The sequence below is a fragment of the Grampus griseus genome, assembly GCF_964374135.1.
Source record: "Grampus griseus genome assembly, chromosome: 21".
NCBI classification, from domain to species: Eukaryota; Metazoa; Chordata; class Mammalia; order Artiodactyla; family Delphinidae; genus Grampus; species Grampus griseus.
In genome coordinates this window covers 17168349-17184189 of record NC_139015.1, presented here as the reverse complement: position 1 = coordinate 17184189, position 15841 = coordinate 17168349, and the positions used below count along the sequence as shown (strand labels likewise).

The 15841-nt window shown below is 45.8% G+C and overlaps 1 protein-coding gene across 2 annotated transcripts in view; it reads left to right on the top strand.

Moving 5' to 3' along the window:
• PDGFRL (platelet derived growth factor receptor like) overlaps window positions 1-15841 on the top strand; it is a 47218-nt gene that overhangs the window by 19787 nt on the left and 11590 nt on the right. For both annotated transcript variants that reach the window (XM_082680548.1, XM_082680549.1), the window contains exon 3: window positions 15465-15616. In XM_082680548.1, coding sequence (XP_082536674.1) covers window positions 15465-15616 — 152 coding nt within the window. The remainder of the gene's footprint in view (window positions 1-15464; window positions 15617-15841) is intronic.

The window sequence follows — 15841 nt, the reverse complement described above, 5'->3', positions numbered from 1 at the left end:
GCTTCCCTAGCAGCCAGTTCAGAACCTGCCACCCTGTAACTCCTCCACAAGTATTTCAGTGAGAGAATGGTGTGCGGACGCTGAGCGTACAGGGGGTGTCAAGTCAGGCCCCTGTGATCGCAAGACCTGCGACTCTGGGAACAAGCTCTGAACTTTAGAGCCCAAAGGGACCTTAGCGGTTATCATGCTTAAGCCTCTCTTTGTATCAAATGAGGAAACGGACAGAGATGATAGATGGCTGGTCCAGAGCAGCAAAGTGGTGGGTGGCAGTGTGAGTCTAAACCCTGGCCTCTCGGTTCCCGACGTTGAACTGTTGCCCTGCTCAAGTGCGCCAAGGCACGCCTGGTGGTGGTAGGCGCTTAGACTGAAGGACACTCTTGTTTAATGAAGTAGTAGCTTCAGAGAAGATAGATTTGTTGTCTACGTTTCTTTTTCTTCCTCCCTCCCTCCCTCCCTCCCTTCCTTCCTGTTTTAGCTCTTTGGATACTAGACTAACACATCTGATTTACAAAGTTAAGATTCAAAACAGAAATGAAAAGGAGACACCTTTTCAGAGTGGTGCATTGATTTCTTGCTGGGATAGCTTCGAATTGAAAGTGATTGAAATTTCACATTGATTTAGGATAACTTTTTGGATATCAGAATGTTAAAACATTACACTGGGCTACTTAGAAAGGAGAACTCTGTCAGAGAACCACAAATCACGCCTCATCCTAAAACGTGGACTTTGATCTCCCCAGAGGATGGATGTGTGTTCCTCTGGGTCTCCTATTGGGCAATGATGCCAGGTCACTGGAAGGTCCACTAGATGGCAGCTTTGAGCTGTGCTACAATTGTCTTCCTTTCACCAGTGAAAGAAACATCTCAAATGTGGACAGATTGGTTAAAATAATTGCACACTTTGTGCTTTCACACAAGTTCTTTCATCCTTTTAGGCAACTCAGCAGTCACAGTTTCAAGTTATATCTTAAACAATAAAGAATTCAATTTTCCAACAAACAAATAAAAAGAGGGGTGGGCATTTGTAATTATATACCCACGCCGGGATAAATGCATTGACAGCTCTAAGCCCATCTGAGTTTGAGGAACGTGCTGAAGATTCTGTATTTCCAGGCGCTGAAACTGATGCAGATTTTAATTCCTGACTCAGTGCATCCCAATCACATTTTTTTTTGAGATTAGAAACAGCAAAGGTTTTTTTTGACGATGGTGGTTACCATTTTGCTGTTTTCTGACACTTTTGCCTCACCCCTTCCTGCTCTCCTGCTTTTCATCCATCCTCCCACCTCGTCCTCCCCTAATTAATTCTGTTCGTCTCTTCCAACGATTTTTTTTTTTTTGCATCTATGATGTTCAAGGTCCTGTGCTAGGCAGAAGCTGGAGACATGATAGTGAGCAAGTGAGATACAACCGCTGTACCCACAGAGATTTTACTTCTATGAGAAGACAGACTATTGAATAAGCAATTTTAATATGCAGCTGTGTGAGTGCCTTGCTAGCAGAAGTACAGGATCCAGGAGGAAAAACCTCAGGCTGATATGTGAGAGCTGAGAGTTAACCAGGTCACGAAAGGGCTGGGAAAGGAATATCAGAAAGTTGCAGAAGGAGGGACCAGCACAAGTAGCTTCCTCTAGCTGAGAAAGAGTACAGCCCCTGGAGCACTGAGGTTGTGCAGTGGGGAAACAGGGTAGCCCTGGGCAGGGGAGGAGAAAGGAGGTGAGCAAGGAGACAGGATGCTGGAAGGCGTCTGGCCAGGGAGGGCCTTGTCAGCCACATAGAGGAATTCAGTGTGAAATCTAAGGGCACTTGTGAGCCGTTGACTTAAAGCCTTTATAAATGACACACTTAGAAAGTACAGAGGGCTATACTGCACAGTGTGAGGGCTGCTACTCTGTCCTCACTGTCTTTAGGAAAAGACAGCATCACTTCCCAGCCTCAGGTGGACCCAATCTCCCTCCAAACACCCTGTACCTGTTTTCCACACACTGGGGTCTACAGACATATCCTTGGACCTAACACTTTTTCACCACATATACGTATTTTTTCATTTTGTTGATAGCATAAAAAACATTCATAGAAGAATGTTCTGGACTATATGATCCAACCTCTGGTGGAGCGATCAACACCATCCATTTCCATCTTCTCTGGAAACATTTTGCTTCTTCAGTCTCAGCAAAACACACGCGCAGAGTTTAGAGCAGGGGAATTCTTGGCGCGATATCGAGCCAAGGAAGAAAAGACGAAGCAACTTAGGGGCCTGGATGCTGGCTGAAGTAGAAATCAGTGCTGGGTAAGAACGGGGGCGCCGGAGATTGAAGCTAGACAGTTAGCCATGTCCCAGCAGTGAAGACAAGCTGGCTGACGTGCTCATAAAGAAACCCCGGGCTGCTCTCTGGAAAGTCAGGTCCAGGCATCGTCTTTCAGGATGTTTCTGTGGTGTCTGGTCGGATGTTAGCATTTCTCAATCAAGAGCTGGAAGTTCGGAGGAGTGGACGGAGTACAGGAGATCTCTTTGATGGCTGGTTCCTCTGAAAACAATAAATAGCTTCTAGAGAGAAGGGAGGGCATCTGGGTGTTCGTTTGGCCGCAGTTGGCAATGGTTTATCCACCCACACACAACACAAAGGGAGGGTGGGCCGAGGAAGCAGACAGTGGGCTCCGGGCCAGTCTAATCCTGCCTCCGGGAGGGGTGGTCTGGGGGCATTTCAAAAGAAAAAGAGAACGATGTTAGCAAGTGTTTGTAAACAGAAAAATCCCACTGTCAAGAAAGAATCTGCCCAGACTTTGGTAAATATTGTCTTTCGTACTCTGGTGCTGTACTAAGGAAGAGGTCTTTATTTTTTGCCTTCAATTTATTTTATTTAGTTTGGTTTTTTCCTTCAATTTATTTAATTTTATTATTCAACGTTTGCCAAACATAATTTGATGTTTATGTTTGGTAAACATGGACTCTACCATTTTAACCATTTTTAAGTGTACAGTTCAGTGGCAGTGTGTACATTCATATTGTTGTGCAGGTGTCTTTTTAATTCAAACTCACTTTCCTTCAAAGCTCGTTTCACTTCATTATCTGAGCAGGACAAAGATGATAAGGTTCGATGAAAATCTTAGCACCCTCCCTTTGCTTTCCTACTTACCTGGAGGTGCTCTTTGGGTCCAGTTTGCTGTGGGAGATTGAAAGTCTACCCTGGTATTTACCTCCAGATGGATGTCTACCCCCAGAAAACAGTCGGGTTCAAAATAAATGACTTATCCTGCCCTGAAGGTAGAGCCCTCTCTTCCCAGACTCAGTGGCACCAGCGCCAGACACAGCAACATCTCCCCAGAGGTGGATTTGTGGGCGTGGCAGGATGCAAGATGTCTCCAGGCGTACTAGATGTTCCAACAGTGTTCAGGTTGCAGAAAAACATGGCCTGTTCCATTCAGACATGAGTGGTGGGAAGGGGAGCAATAACAGAACCAGCCTCGTAGTTGCCAGGATAGAATGAGGTCATGCAAGTAAAGCATTGGCACACACACTAAGCCATCTCTATAAAGCGAGTTATTTTTATTCCCAAGATTGTACCCAAAGGAGGTGAGTCACAAGAAAACAGCCAGGTTTTCAGGAAGTTTGTTTTTAAAAATTGTTTCAGACATGTATTTCAATCTCATACAAACTCTAGACGTCCATGATGCCATGGAGTGCGTACTCATATCCAGACGCATGGTCCTGTGACACTCCAGCTGTCCTCAGTCTACGAGTCGTCCAGGTGGGGAAACGGGTTGAAGTGCATTATTCAGTTTGGGGAGGGAAATGTTTTCTGATCTTATTTTAAAAGACACCAAAACATTCAATTTCTTGAGCATTCTGGCTAAGTCCAGGTTTGATGATCCCAGATGTGCTGCACTGCATTAAAATACAGTACGACGATGATCGTAAAGTCAAGTTAATGCATCAAACCGAAGACACTGCAGGAATACCACACATTATATGTCACGGTAATTTTGGAGACTGTTGCCAAACGCAACATTGTTTACAGTATACCATGAAGTGATGGCATGTATGTTACGAGTGAACCCTGCCTTAAAAAACGTGTATAGATGTGAGTGAGGTTTAGGGGTTAATGCGCCAAGGTGAAGGTGGAAGTTGCCGTAGCATGATAATTTTCTGCCAAGCATCTAAATAGGCAAAATGTAAATAAAACCATTTTGTGAGGTATGTCAGAGGAGGAAGCAGGCAAAGAGGAATAGAGGATAAGCTGTGGGAACTTTTATGTCCCCTGGTATACATGGTATACAGCTGTAGAGAATGGTACTTTATAAGGAAAAGAAAAAAACAGCAAAACTAAGATGTCAGAGCTCGGCCTCTAGTCTCTGGCTTGGCTGCTTTAGCAGAGACATCCACCCACAGAGGCAGGCATGAAGTTGCTGCCCTTGGGAATCTGCTCGGTACGTCCCATCCCACGTTCCCGACCTGTTCCCTCTGCCCTGGGGCCTCAGGATCCTGCTCTCTCCTCTTGTTTGGTGCTTTAGTGATCAGATCCTCTGTTCAGACTGCCTTTTGTACTGGATCCTAATTTTGCCCTGAACTCTGCCTTTCAGAGCACGTGCTACTCTACTGCCGAAGCCCGGCTCCTAACCCCACCCACCGCTTAGCGCTCAGCTTCCATCCGGTGGCCCACCTGCCGCGGAGGGGAGATCACACAGCGCAAGCTCACCCTTCCCTGTAACAGCCCTGCTCTTCCTTACGAACTTGACTTAGTCGCTAGGACAAGGCAGGGGTGATGGACCCTGGGTACCAACCAAAGTTGATACAAGAGAGAACATGCTCTCATGCACTTTGTTTACAGAGGGACTCACAGAACGGCTTGTGATGTGGCATCGGCTGGTGGGCTTCATGGAGGAAGAGGTTGAGGACAGGAAGGGTCCGTATAAAAGCAGAAGGGGTGACTGCAGGGTGTGTCACAGCTTGAGAGTAATAGGCGGAGTTATAGTTAGACTAATTTATACATAAAGACAGTCCACTAAGTCAGGAAGGTATATATGAGAAGAAAACCAGAAGTGGCCCTGACCACAAGCAGCTTATGAACTCGTGGAATAAATGACATACATCCCAGACACAGTTACAGCCTGTGGTCCAGTGTGAGTGTGCGGGGCCCATGGGAGGAGAGAAGGCAGCTGTCAGCATGGGCTGGACAGCCAGGTTGACTCAGTGAGTGATTGGTTACCTAACTGTAGGAGACCAGTTTTGTTTTGTTTTGTTTTGTTTTGTTTTGTTTTGTGGTATGTGGGCCTCTCACTGGTGTGGGCTCTCCTGTTGCGGAGCACAGGCTCCGGACACGCCGGCCCAGCCGCTCCACGGCATGTGGGATCCTCCCAGACTGGGGCACGAACCTGCGTCCCCTGCATCGGCAGGTGGACTCTCAACCACTGCGCCACCAGGCAAGTCCTGGACCCTACATTTTATAAGGGACTAGGTTAGACCCCCCCACACCCAGAGGCTAGGGGCTTTCTCAAGTTTGCACAGCTTTTAGTGAAAGTAAATTAGACTTGAACTTAATTCCCAAGGCCCCTCTAGTCTCTACACCAAGAAAGCTGTCTATTTCTTACGTTTCTGATGTTTGCTCAGAAGGTATGCCATCCGAGTGGCCTCAGGAGGAGTGGGCGCCTTGAATACATTGACGAGGTGGGAGATTTGGGCTGTGAATCCACTGTGCCAGGTGCGAATGAGGTCAGCCCACAGCCTCTGCATTCACTATTATAACTTGGCCACAATACGCCCATTGTGGCCAAATGCCAGCCCATTAGTAACCCACAGCTTGTTTTCCTAACAAGGGTGGTGGAGGCTTGCTCCATTGTCTCCTGTCACTCCTCTTCCTGGGCTTATTCTTCCCTGAAGGCGTGGCCACGAGCATTCAGCTCAGCAGAACGGGAAGATCTCTTTTCATGTGACCTCCCGCCAGAGAAGTGCTGATGGCCTTATTCTACACAGTGAAATTAGAATTACCAGAAATGTAATAATGGAAGTTGTTAACATAAATTACCCCATACACAGAATCATATGGGGGCCAGGTTTAAAATTTGACCTCACCAAAATTACGTGACAACAGTGCTTTGCTTGGTATTTCTCTGAGTTTCTCTACATGGAGCACGCACATCTGCTAAGTTATCTTTTGCCGTCACTGCACACTTCCTCTGCGTCACGCATTTGGTCAGGATTTGGTATTTGAGACAATAGACACATGCTTCCTTGCCAACGCACAGTGGGAAGCATGGCAGATCCTTTTCCAGGACTTCCCAAGGATTCCATTCCCAGCTCTGACTACTGGCTCTGTGACCTTGGGTGAGTCACTGGATCTCTGTGAAATGAGGGATTCAACCAGATGATCTGTAAGGTCCCTTCTGGTTCCAAAATGACCCTGGAACTTGTACTTAATCTAACGTGAGTTAGATGATATGGGGGCCAAGGAGTTAGGACCCTTGGACGAGAATTCTATTCTGTTCTGCACATGGTCACCTGTAACTGCTGTCTGCATCACATCACGCCATGTAGAAGGCTGTGAGTGACACAGACAAGCGTGAGACGTGTTCCTGATTCCTGCTTAAGAAGGATCATTTCACTAGAGAAATATAATAGGAAGTTGAAAAGGTTACATACTAAGCAATATGTGTGTGTGTGTATATACACACACATACATAGTGATAACGGGATCAAGTGCAGAGTGTGAGAAGAAGCTTAGATCAGTGTGTACTAGGGCAACCCCAATAGCACCTAAACTTTGTGAGCACTTATTCTGTGCCAGCATCTTTCCAGGAGCTTGTACATTGATTAACTAACTAAATTCTCATAACAACCCTAGAAGGTAAGGACGATTAATCTCCCTGCCTCAGATGAGGAAATTGAGCACAAGTAAAGTTAAATAACTTGTTCACGGTCACAGAGCCAGTAAGTAGTGGAGGCAGGATCGAACCAAGGAATCTGACTCAGTGCATGCTCTTAACCACCATTTTACAAATACCACCAACCATAAAAGGTCTTCCCAAGAATAGAACTTGAAAGAATAATGAGGTTTAGGTCAGATGGAAAAAGAAGAGAGCCTTTCAGAGGTAAAGAGAGGGCTGGAGGGCTGGGATGGAAACCAACGGATGTGTCTGGGTGGGTGAGGAGTTGGGCTGGATGGAGAGGAGGGTCCACGATGGACGTGTTGGGAGAGCACAGGAGCCTTGGATTCCAGGCAAAGGCGGTGGCATTCGATTCTGTGCACACTGGGAGCTGCTTGTGTTGTAAAGCTGGAGGAGATAATAAAATGGTTCTCAGGAAAATAATCTGATGGTTTTGTAGAGCATCTGAAACATTCTTCTAGAAGGATCGATTTATAGGCTCATAGAACGTAAGGAATGGAAGAGAGACGTAGAGTCGATGTTGACATCAAGATCTAGATAAAATTGGAAGATTCCCCACTTACAGTGTTGACAGTGTGTCTTGAGATTTTCAGTGACCTTCCTTTTTTTTTTTAACTGATCCATGGGGTTTCTAACTTTCTAAATTAAATGAGCACGTATTACTTTGTCATAACAGAAGAAAAACTGTAAGAAAAGCAAAGCAAGTTAAACTGCTTAAAAAACTGCAGAATGGATGTTCTGCAAATGTATAATCAGGGATGGCTCATTGGTACTTTAAAAGTCTGGAGGTGAGTTTTATATTGTGTTGCCTTTATAGCATGTGGCTGTGCACATTATTCTAGGCGGCCTGACAGGGTTTTCTGTTTGGTTAACCTCTGGTGTTTCAGGCCTGGTGTGGGCTTGTGGTGTCAAAGGGATATCCATGCCTTGTTTTCTTAATTTAAGATCTGGAAATCTCTGAAGGAGGAAGAGGAACTTTTCCTTTGTAAAGCAGCCAGATGGGTTGGCAAGAGAGGCAAAGAGGAGAGATGCCGCCAGCAGGCTGGAAGAGGTGGGGTGGGAAGAGGAAGGGAACATTCCATTACAGCGGTCAGAGTGGGGTGGGTGTCCAGGAAAGGAGCTGGAGAATGAGAGAGAGGCTGGCAGGGCTGGAGGGACATCACGAATGTGAGCTCCTGTGAACCAGTTGAAAATGCCTACTAGAACTTCTTTTTAAATAGCACAGAGGAATCTGGCATAAGTCATTGTAATGGAAAAGACCCAAGTCACATTTCATATACGTTCACATAAGCTGTTGTTGGGATAGAAATACTGTAGTTATATTGCCAGGGTTTTGAGTACGTCCTTGGACAGTATTCAAATATGCAGACAGACAGATATCTAGATAGATAGATGTATTTCAGCTTAATTTCTGATATTGGAACTATATTCACTTTGAAGTTCCTCAGTTTACATATTGGGCTCTCTACTAGTTCCTCATACATATTTCTTTTCATCTTTTTTTTTTTTGGTCATAACTGTGGAGCTTTGATATATTTTACCCAGGATTTGTACTCTGTTGATGTGGCTCCATTCCCAGCATATGGTGGAGCAATTATTTTCTGACACATTCTTAAAAGGAGCCTTAGAGTAAACACAGGCCCTGTACACACACTGGAAACATGACAAGCAAATACTCACTAATCTTTATCTCCCTTGATGCTTGGCACCGTTCCTTGCATGTAGTAGAAGCTAATAAATAATTTATGATTCTGAAATGAATGTTATTTGAATAAGGAGGATATTTGATTACATCTTTTTTGTTTTTGAAGCCATCTTTATTTTTTTAACATCTTTATTGGAGTATAATTTCTTTACAATGATGTGTTAGTTTCTGCTTTATAACAAAGTGAATCACTTATACATATACATATGTCCCCATATCTCTTCCCTCTTGCATCTCCTTCCCTCCCACCCTCCCTATCCCACCCCTCTAGGTGGTCACAAAGCACCTAGCTGATCTCCCTTTGTTTCAGCTTACCCTTCCCCCTCCCCGTATCCTCAAGTCCATTCTCTAGTAGGTCTGCATCTTTATTCCCATCTTGCCCCTAGGTTCTTCTGACCACTTTTTTTTCTTTTTTTTTAGATTCCATATATATGTGTTAGCATATGGTATTTGTTTTTCTCTTTCTGACTTACTTCACTCTGTATGACAGACTCTAGGTTTGATTCCATCTTTTCACCTTCCTCCTTACCTTTCTGTTTTATGCAATGAAGTCATCACAGAGTCTCCCAAGGCAGAATAGCTGGGATCATATAGTTGGGTGGCCCTAGGAAAGTTATTTAAATTGACCTTCAACTACTGCTCCTGGGACTCCAACACTGACTTGGGAAAGTTACCTAACCTCAGTTTGCTCACCTACGACAATGGGTATAATAATAGCACCTAACTCTCAGGGCTGTTCTGAGGATGAAATCAGTCCAAATGTGCAAAGGGCTTGAAACAGTACTTACCATGTGTTAAGCACCACTTAGATTTTAATTATGAGTCGTAGTTTCATCATCACCATCCCATGGGATTGAGAAAGAGTAACGTGTACCTTGGGTGCTGTCAGTTATAATGGTAATAACTGGTTGTTTTGCTGCTCGTTTCCTTCAACCACTTGCTGAATGGCTAATTGTCCATTTAAATAGAAAAGGGGGTATCATGAATAATACTGAGCTAATTTAATCAGATCTTCCAGGTTTGAGGAATTTTTTGGGGGTGTGTGTGTGTGACAATATTTAACAAGATTTACAAGCTAGATAGAGGCACCATTTCTCAGTCAAAATTCCTTCCGTTCATTTCATTTCGGTAGGATGGAAATCCATGTCCTTTTCATTTACAAACATTCATAACCCGAGTCTATATGACACTAGATTAGAAGCTCTACCACTTAGAGTTGGGAGACTTTGGATAAAGTACTTTGTAAGTTTCAGTGTCTTCATCATAAGAGGGGGAAAATAGTACCTCCATCCTGATGCGGTCGTGAGGCCCGTCACAGTAACAACGTCTAGAATATATTGAGCTCTTACTCTGTGCCAGGCTCCGATCTAAGTCTTGAGCGAACTTGAAGAGCTTAGCCTAATGCCCTTCATAAGTGTTAGATATTATTGTTGTTGTTACTAGGAGTCTGTAGGTGTAGCCGGACTGGAAGGCGTGAGCTCTAGATAAGGAGTCTGAAGGTCATGGTGGAGCTGGGATTTGAATCCTATCAGTGTGGCTCCAAAGTCCATGATCTTATACCTCATGTGATGCTGCCTGTCACCCCAGTCCTCTGGCCACCTGCCTTCCAGCCCAACTCTCTCTGTTATGAATTGAACTTGCCTTGGTCTCCTTTCAGGGATCTCCTTCCCTGGGAACATACACCCTCTGTTTGGTGCATGTTGAAACTCTCTGTCTTGAAGCTTGTCCTGGTCACCCTCCTTGGAATGCCCAGGGCACTTTGCATGAAGGAACTTGAGAGCAGGGAACTCTTCAGACATCATTGTGTCCCTGCCTCTCTCCTCCCAATACTCCCATTTCATTTGCACTAATTGACTATTTATGGAACCAATGAACTGATTCTCTTGGAACCCAGGGCTCACCTCTCACGCTTGTCTTATAGAGTCTGGGGGAAGGACAGGAGCGTGGATGACCCCACTACTGTCACCTGGTCACTTCCCCCTGACTTTGGGAGCCATCAGTCCCCTCCTCTGTGCCATCCCATGATGTGGTCCCCTCCAGAAAAGAGTAGGCTGGGCTACATACATGAAGTTTCCAGCCTCCACCGATGGGGATGGACGCTGTGTATGTAAAGGCCAGGGTAGCCCATTGGAAGACACACATACACAGAATTCTAAATATTGGACAAATACTCCTTGAAACCTGGACTTGTCCATCAGAGTTCATTGTGGGTCAGGTCTGGAAGTGCTGGTTTGGAATAAAAATGTTTGGGGTGAGCTGATGTGCTGGGGTGTTCAGAGCTGCCTCCAATTAATGTAAATTCTGCTTTACTTTTTCTGGGGGGGCAATTTGTTGCAGCACCTCCTTTTATTATTTTTATTTTTCTTCAGAGTGATTCTCTAGTTTTTTTAAAAATTTATTGAAGTATAGTTGATTTACAATGTTGTGTTAATTTCTTCTGTATAGCAAGGTGACTCAGTTGTACATATATATATTCCTTTTCATATTCTTTTCCATTATGGTTTATTCCAGGATATTGAATATAGTTCCCTGTGTTATACAGTAGGACCTTGTTGTTTATCCATTCTATGTCTAATAGTTTGCCTCTGCTAATCCCAAACTCCCAGTCCTTCCCTCCCCTCCCCACCCCCCCTTGGCAACCACAAGTCTGTCCTCTATGTCTGTCAGTCTGTTTTTGTTGCAGCACCATTTTTTTTAAAAAAGCTCCACTCACACCTTGCACTTCTTCCATCCCCAGGGATCTGTGAAGTAGTTACAGGAGGAGGGAGGGTCTACGGTTGAAGCATCTTGGGACCGGGCTCTGCAGGACTCAGTGAATCCTCGTCTTCACCTCCTGGTGGAGACTCTACCCCCAGAGGCCTGAGGTCACATCCCAACCCCTTGGGTAGCCTGCTGCTTGGACTATGTGAGCCCATCAGTAGAAATGGACATTTTAAATCCAGGCATTTAAACTGTAATCCTGCTAAATAATTTGTTTCCTGTTTTACATTGTTTACAAGAAGAGGGGGTGGAAAAATCCAGAAATGGTTTCCAGTGCGTTTCCTTCCTCCCACCCCCAATCCTGCTAAAGATACAGCATGGTGGTAGGGTTAGCCCCAGTGCTCCCTTTTTATGTGTGCAGTTTCTTTCCTGGTAGGAATGGCATCTTACAATTTCTGTCACTCCCGTGCTAGGACATGCTGGGCCCACAGAGGTGCTCAGTACATTTATTGATCACTTACTGATTTCGTGCCCTGGGGTCTGAGCTCCATAGGGAATGTGGCCGGATGTTACGTTCCACCTGGGAAGACTTTCACCTCCATTGTCTGTCCGCCTTTGCAGCTTTTATCTGCTGAAATCAAGCTCCCTCCTCACAACTGAAATTACTATCTCGGTTGCCAGAGACTTTCATTCTGCCAGATGAAGTGTGTGTGTATGTGGTCATGAATCTCTCTGAAAGGCATTAACCATCAATTTCTTGAATCTTTTTTTTTTTTTTTTTGCGGTACACGGGCCTCTCACTGTTGTGACCTCTCCCTGTTGTGACCTCTCCCGTTGTGGAGCACAGGCTCCGGACGCGCAGGCTCAGCGGCCACAGCTCACGGGCCCAGCCGCTCCGCGGCATGTGGGATCTTCCCGGACCGGGGCACGAACCCGTGTCCCCTGCATCGGCAGGCGGACTCTCAACCACTGCGCCACCAGGGAAGCCCTTGAATCTTTCTCCTTGATGATCCCCTTTCCTGATTCTTCTTTCATTGCTGATTCTACTTTTCCCCTCCATACACCTCTACTTTTCCTACTCGCCCCGATTTGGCTCTAGATTTTGTCCTCAGCCTTCTCTTTCTTCTCCACACTTTTCCTTGTTGAGTTCATTCATTCCTTAGCTGCTGCCCGTACCCACTGCAGACGATTCCCCCAAATACAAATCTAGAGCTGTTTTACCTCCTCTGTGCCCGGCCTGTATTTCCAATGACACCACACGACATCCACACTTACCTGGCCCACATTTTATCAGAAATTCAAAATCTCCAGTAGTGAATCTATTATTTGGTCAGCCCCATCTCCTTTCTCTTCTCAGCTATTCCATCTTAGTTAAAACCTCATTCTTTCCACCGCGTGGAAATACAGATCAAGTGGTCATTCTTCATGTGTCTTTCTTCCACCTCTTATACCCAGTCTGTCGTAACTCTTCCCCAAGAAAGCAAGCCTTGTATTCACTTCCATTCCACTGCCGACACCCAGCCTGGCCCCAGTGCTTGCTCTTCACCCCAGTAACGGCCTCTCCCTCTCCCTCCTCCCCCTGCCTCTCCCATACCTGTTCTCCCCACTCGTACCCTGGCTAAGGTGGGCCCAGTGCTTCCCACCTCCCAGACCGGGCGGTCCCTGCTGCCTGGTGAGTGAAATGTGTACCCCTCTCGCTGTTCTCAACCACATGCCCTGTGACTCCAACCCCCTCCCTCCATCTCCTTCTGTAATTAATGGATTAAATCCCCAAATCAGCACTGAGTGCCTTCTACCCACCATGCACTGGGGACACAGCAGTGAAATGAGCAGAGCAGGTCCCTCCCAGCCCCCTGCGGCTGTGTTCTCCGGAGCCAGCAAGCTCGCTGTCTCTCAGCCCCTGCTGTCCCTCCACCTCCACCTTTCAAAGTCCAGCTGCCTTCTACCTCTTCCACCCGCAGTGATGAATCCCTTCTCAGAATTCCTACTGCTCTTGCTGTGAGCAGCGCTTTAGTTACACTCTGATCTTTTCATGTATATTAGTTTTAGCTCCCCAGCTGGATTGTAATATCCTTGAGGGCTACTGGTTTTTTTGTTTTTCATAAATTTATTTATTTTTGGCTGCGTTGGGTCTTCGTTGCTGCGCGCGGGCTTTCTCTAGTTGCAGCGAGCAGGGGCTACTCTTCGTTGAAGTGCACGGGCTTCTCATTGCGGTGGCTTCTCTTGTTGCGGAGCACGGGCTCTAGGCATGTGGGCTTCAGTAGTTGTGGCTCGTGGGCTCAGTAGTTGTGGCTCGTGGGCTCTAGAGCGCAGGCTCAGTAGTTGTGGCGCACGGACTTAGTTGCTCCACGGCATGTGCGTTCTGCCCAAACCAGGGCTCGAACCCATGTCACCTGTACTGGCAGGTGGATTCTTAACCACTGTGCCACTAGGGAAGTCCTGGGCTACTGGTTTTTATTTGCGGTGCTAGCCATCCCCAATTTTGGGTGTGCATAGTTTTCATTGTTGTAGTAGTGTTCACAATAACTACTACTAACCTGCAGTTATATGTAATTAAGATATAATTAGGAAAATACAGTGAACAAGGCATGGCATGAAGTACTTTGTATGCATTTTATCATCTAATGAATGTGTATTGGGTACATACTTAATTGAGTTAAGGAAGACAGTTTTGTTCAGCTGTTCTCCAGCTGTGGGTCTCAGGGGAGTCCCTTCTGCTCTGTGACACTCAGTTTCCTCATATGCAAAATTGGGAACTGGATTCCTGCTTTTTTTTTTTTTTTTTTGGATTCCTGCTTTTTAAGGTTCTTTCCAGTTCCAACACTGATGTTCAATTTCATTTCAGTCCCCTTGTTTCTAGAGAAACTTTACTGTATACTGCGCACAGATTTGTTGCTTAGGGAATATAAAACAAATAGGGCACTATTCGTGCCCCCAAAGTTTTCACCATCCATCGTAATAACAGGAAGCCAGAGGTGTCGGAGGGGTGAGAGGACAGAGCCAATTACATCACTGGGAGAAAGCAGGGAGGTTTCTGAGTTGGTTCTAATTAGAAGCTTCCTGAAGGAGGAGAGATTTCCGTTCAGTTGAAAGGAGGCAGTTGAGGGAGTGGGAGTACAGAGCATCTCCTGGCAGAATGGGTGGGCAAAGCAGCTATTCAGCAGAGACCAGAACAGGTTGTGTTGAAGACCAACCAGCGAGACGTTCTGCTGCGTGCTAAATTTAAAGTGGTGACCGTGCTGTTACTGCAACCTATCACAGGAGAATCTCGCCTACATCAGAAAAGTATGTGGATCCCAGAGGGGATTTGAGATGCATCCTCAGGTTGAAACCATTTATTTTGGCATCCTCACATGCCAAGGCCACGGTGGGGGAGGGCATCCATCCCGAGGATGACACATATGGGTTCCTAACATCATATAATACAATGAATTACTATGACAATCAGCTAATATTAGTGTTTAATAATAGTAAATATTTATGTCTCCTCATTTCAAAAAGGACCTGAAGGGGTTTGCAAATATATTCACATGCAACAAGATAAAAATACAAGAGATTAAAAAATGAGAAATTAAAAGAAGAAATAATACTGTGAGGCCAGAGGAGAAGTGCCCAAAAGCTCTGAATACTTGACCAGAGGTGGGTGCATGATAGGGGCTCCGCGTCTCAGCAACCAATGCATCCTTTCCTGAAAGGGAAGTTTTTATTTTTAATGATGTAGCACCTCAAGGATTCCAAGCTTGTATTCAGAGCCTTATTCTTATTGATCAAAGAGGTTTTGCTTTCATTCCTGTTGACTGCTATTTAAATAAACTCATGAGAAATGAAAGCTGAAAGCAAGACGCCTGCCCAAGGCTTTGTGGCTGAACTTGTGCGGCTGCGTCGCAATGCACCAGTGATTTTGCTTAAGGAAACCCCAGTCCTGAGGTTGAAGAGAATGTCTTCTCCTTAGAAAATGTGACTTCCTTCTAGGAAAGGCCTTTCTCTCTGCCTCCCCCATCTACCCACCCCGCCCAGCACACTTTTCCCCAAATACACTCTTTTATTAGTCAGTGCCATCTGAGAAAGGGCACTCTGCCTGGAGCCGCTGGGGCTTTATCTGCGAGGATGATGGAGCAGGGAGAGATGGGCGCGAGGCCCCAGCCCCACCGCGCCCCGGCTTTGCTCTTGTTGACAGTGTGAAGCAGCACGAGCGCTACGGCCAGCTGACCCTGGTCAACTCCACCGCGGCCGACACGGGTGAATTCAGCTGCTGGGGGCAGCTCTGCAACGGCTACATCTGCAGGAGGGACGAGGCCAAAACGGGCTCCACCTACATCATTTTTACAGGTAAAAGGTTGGCTGCGTTAGTGGAACTCTTCAGACCTCTGGACCTGGTCCATATTACAGGTTCCCACTGTCTGCTGATTATCAAGTAAGTACAATCAGAGCGCTCACTGTTTGCCAGGCTCTGGGCTCAATGCTTTACATCAATTATTTCATGTAAGTCTCACAAGAACCCATCAGGGTCAGTACTAATATCATTTTTTTTTTTCCAATGGGAAAGTTGAGGTT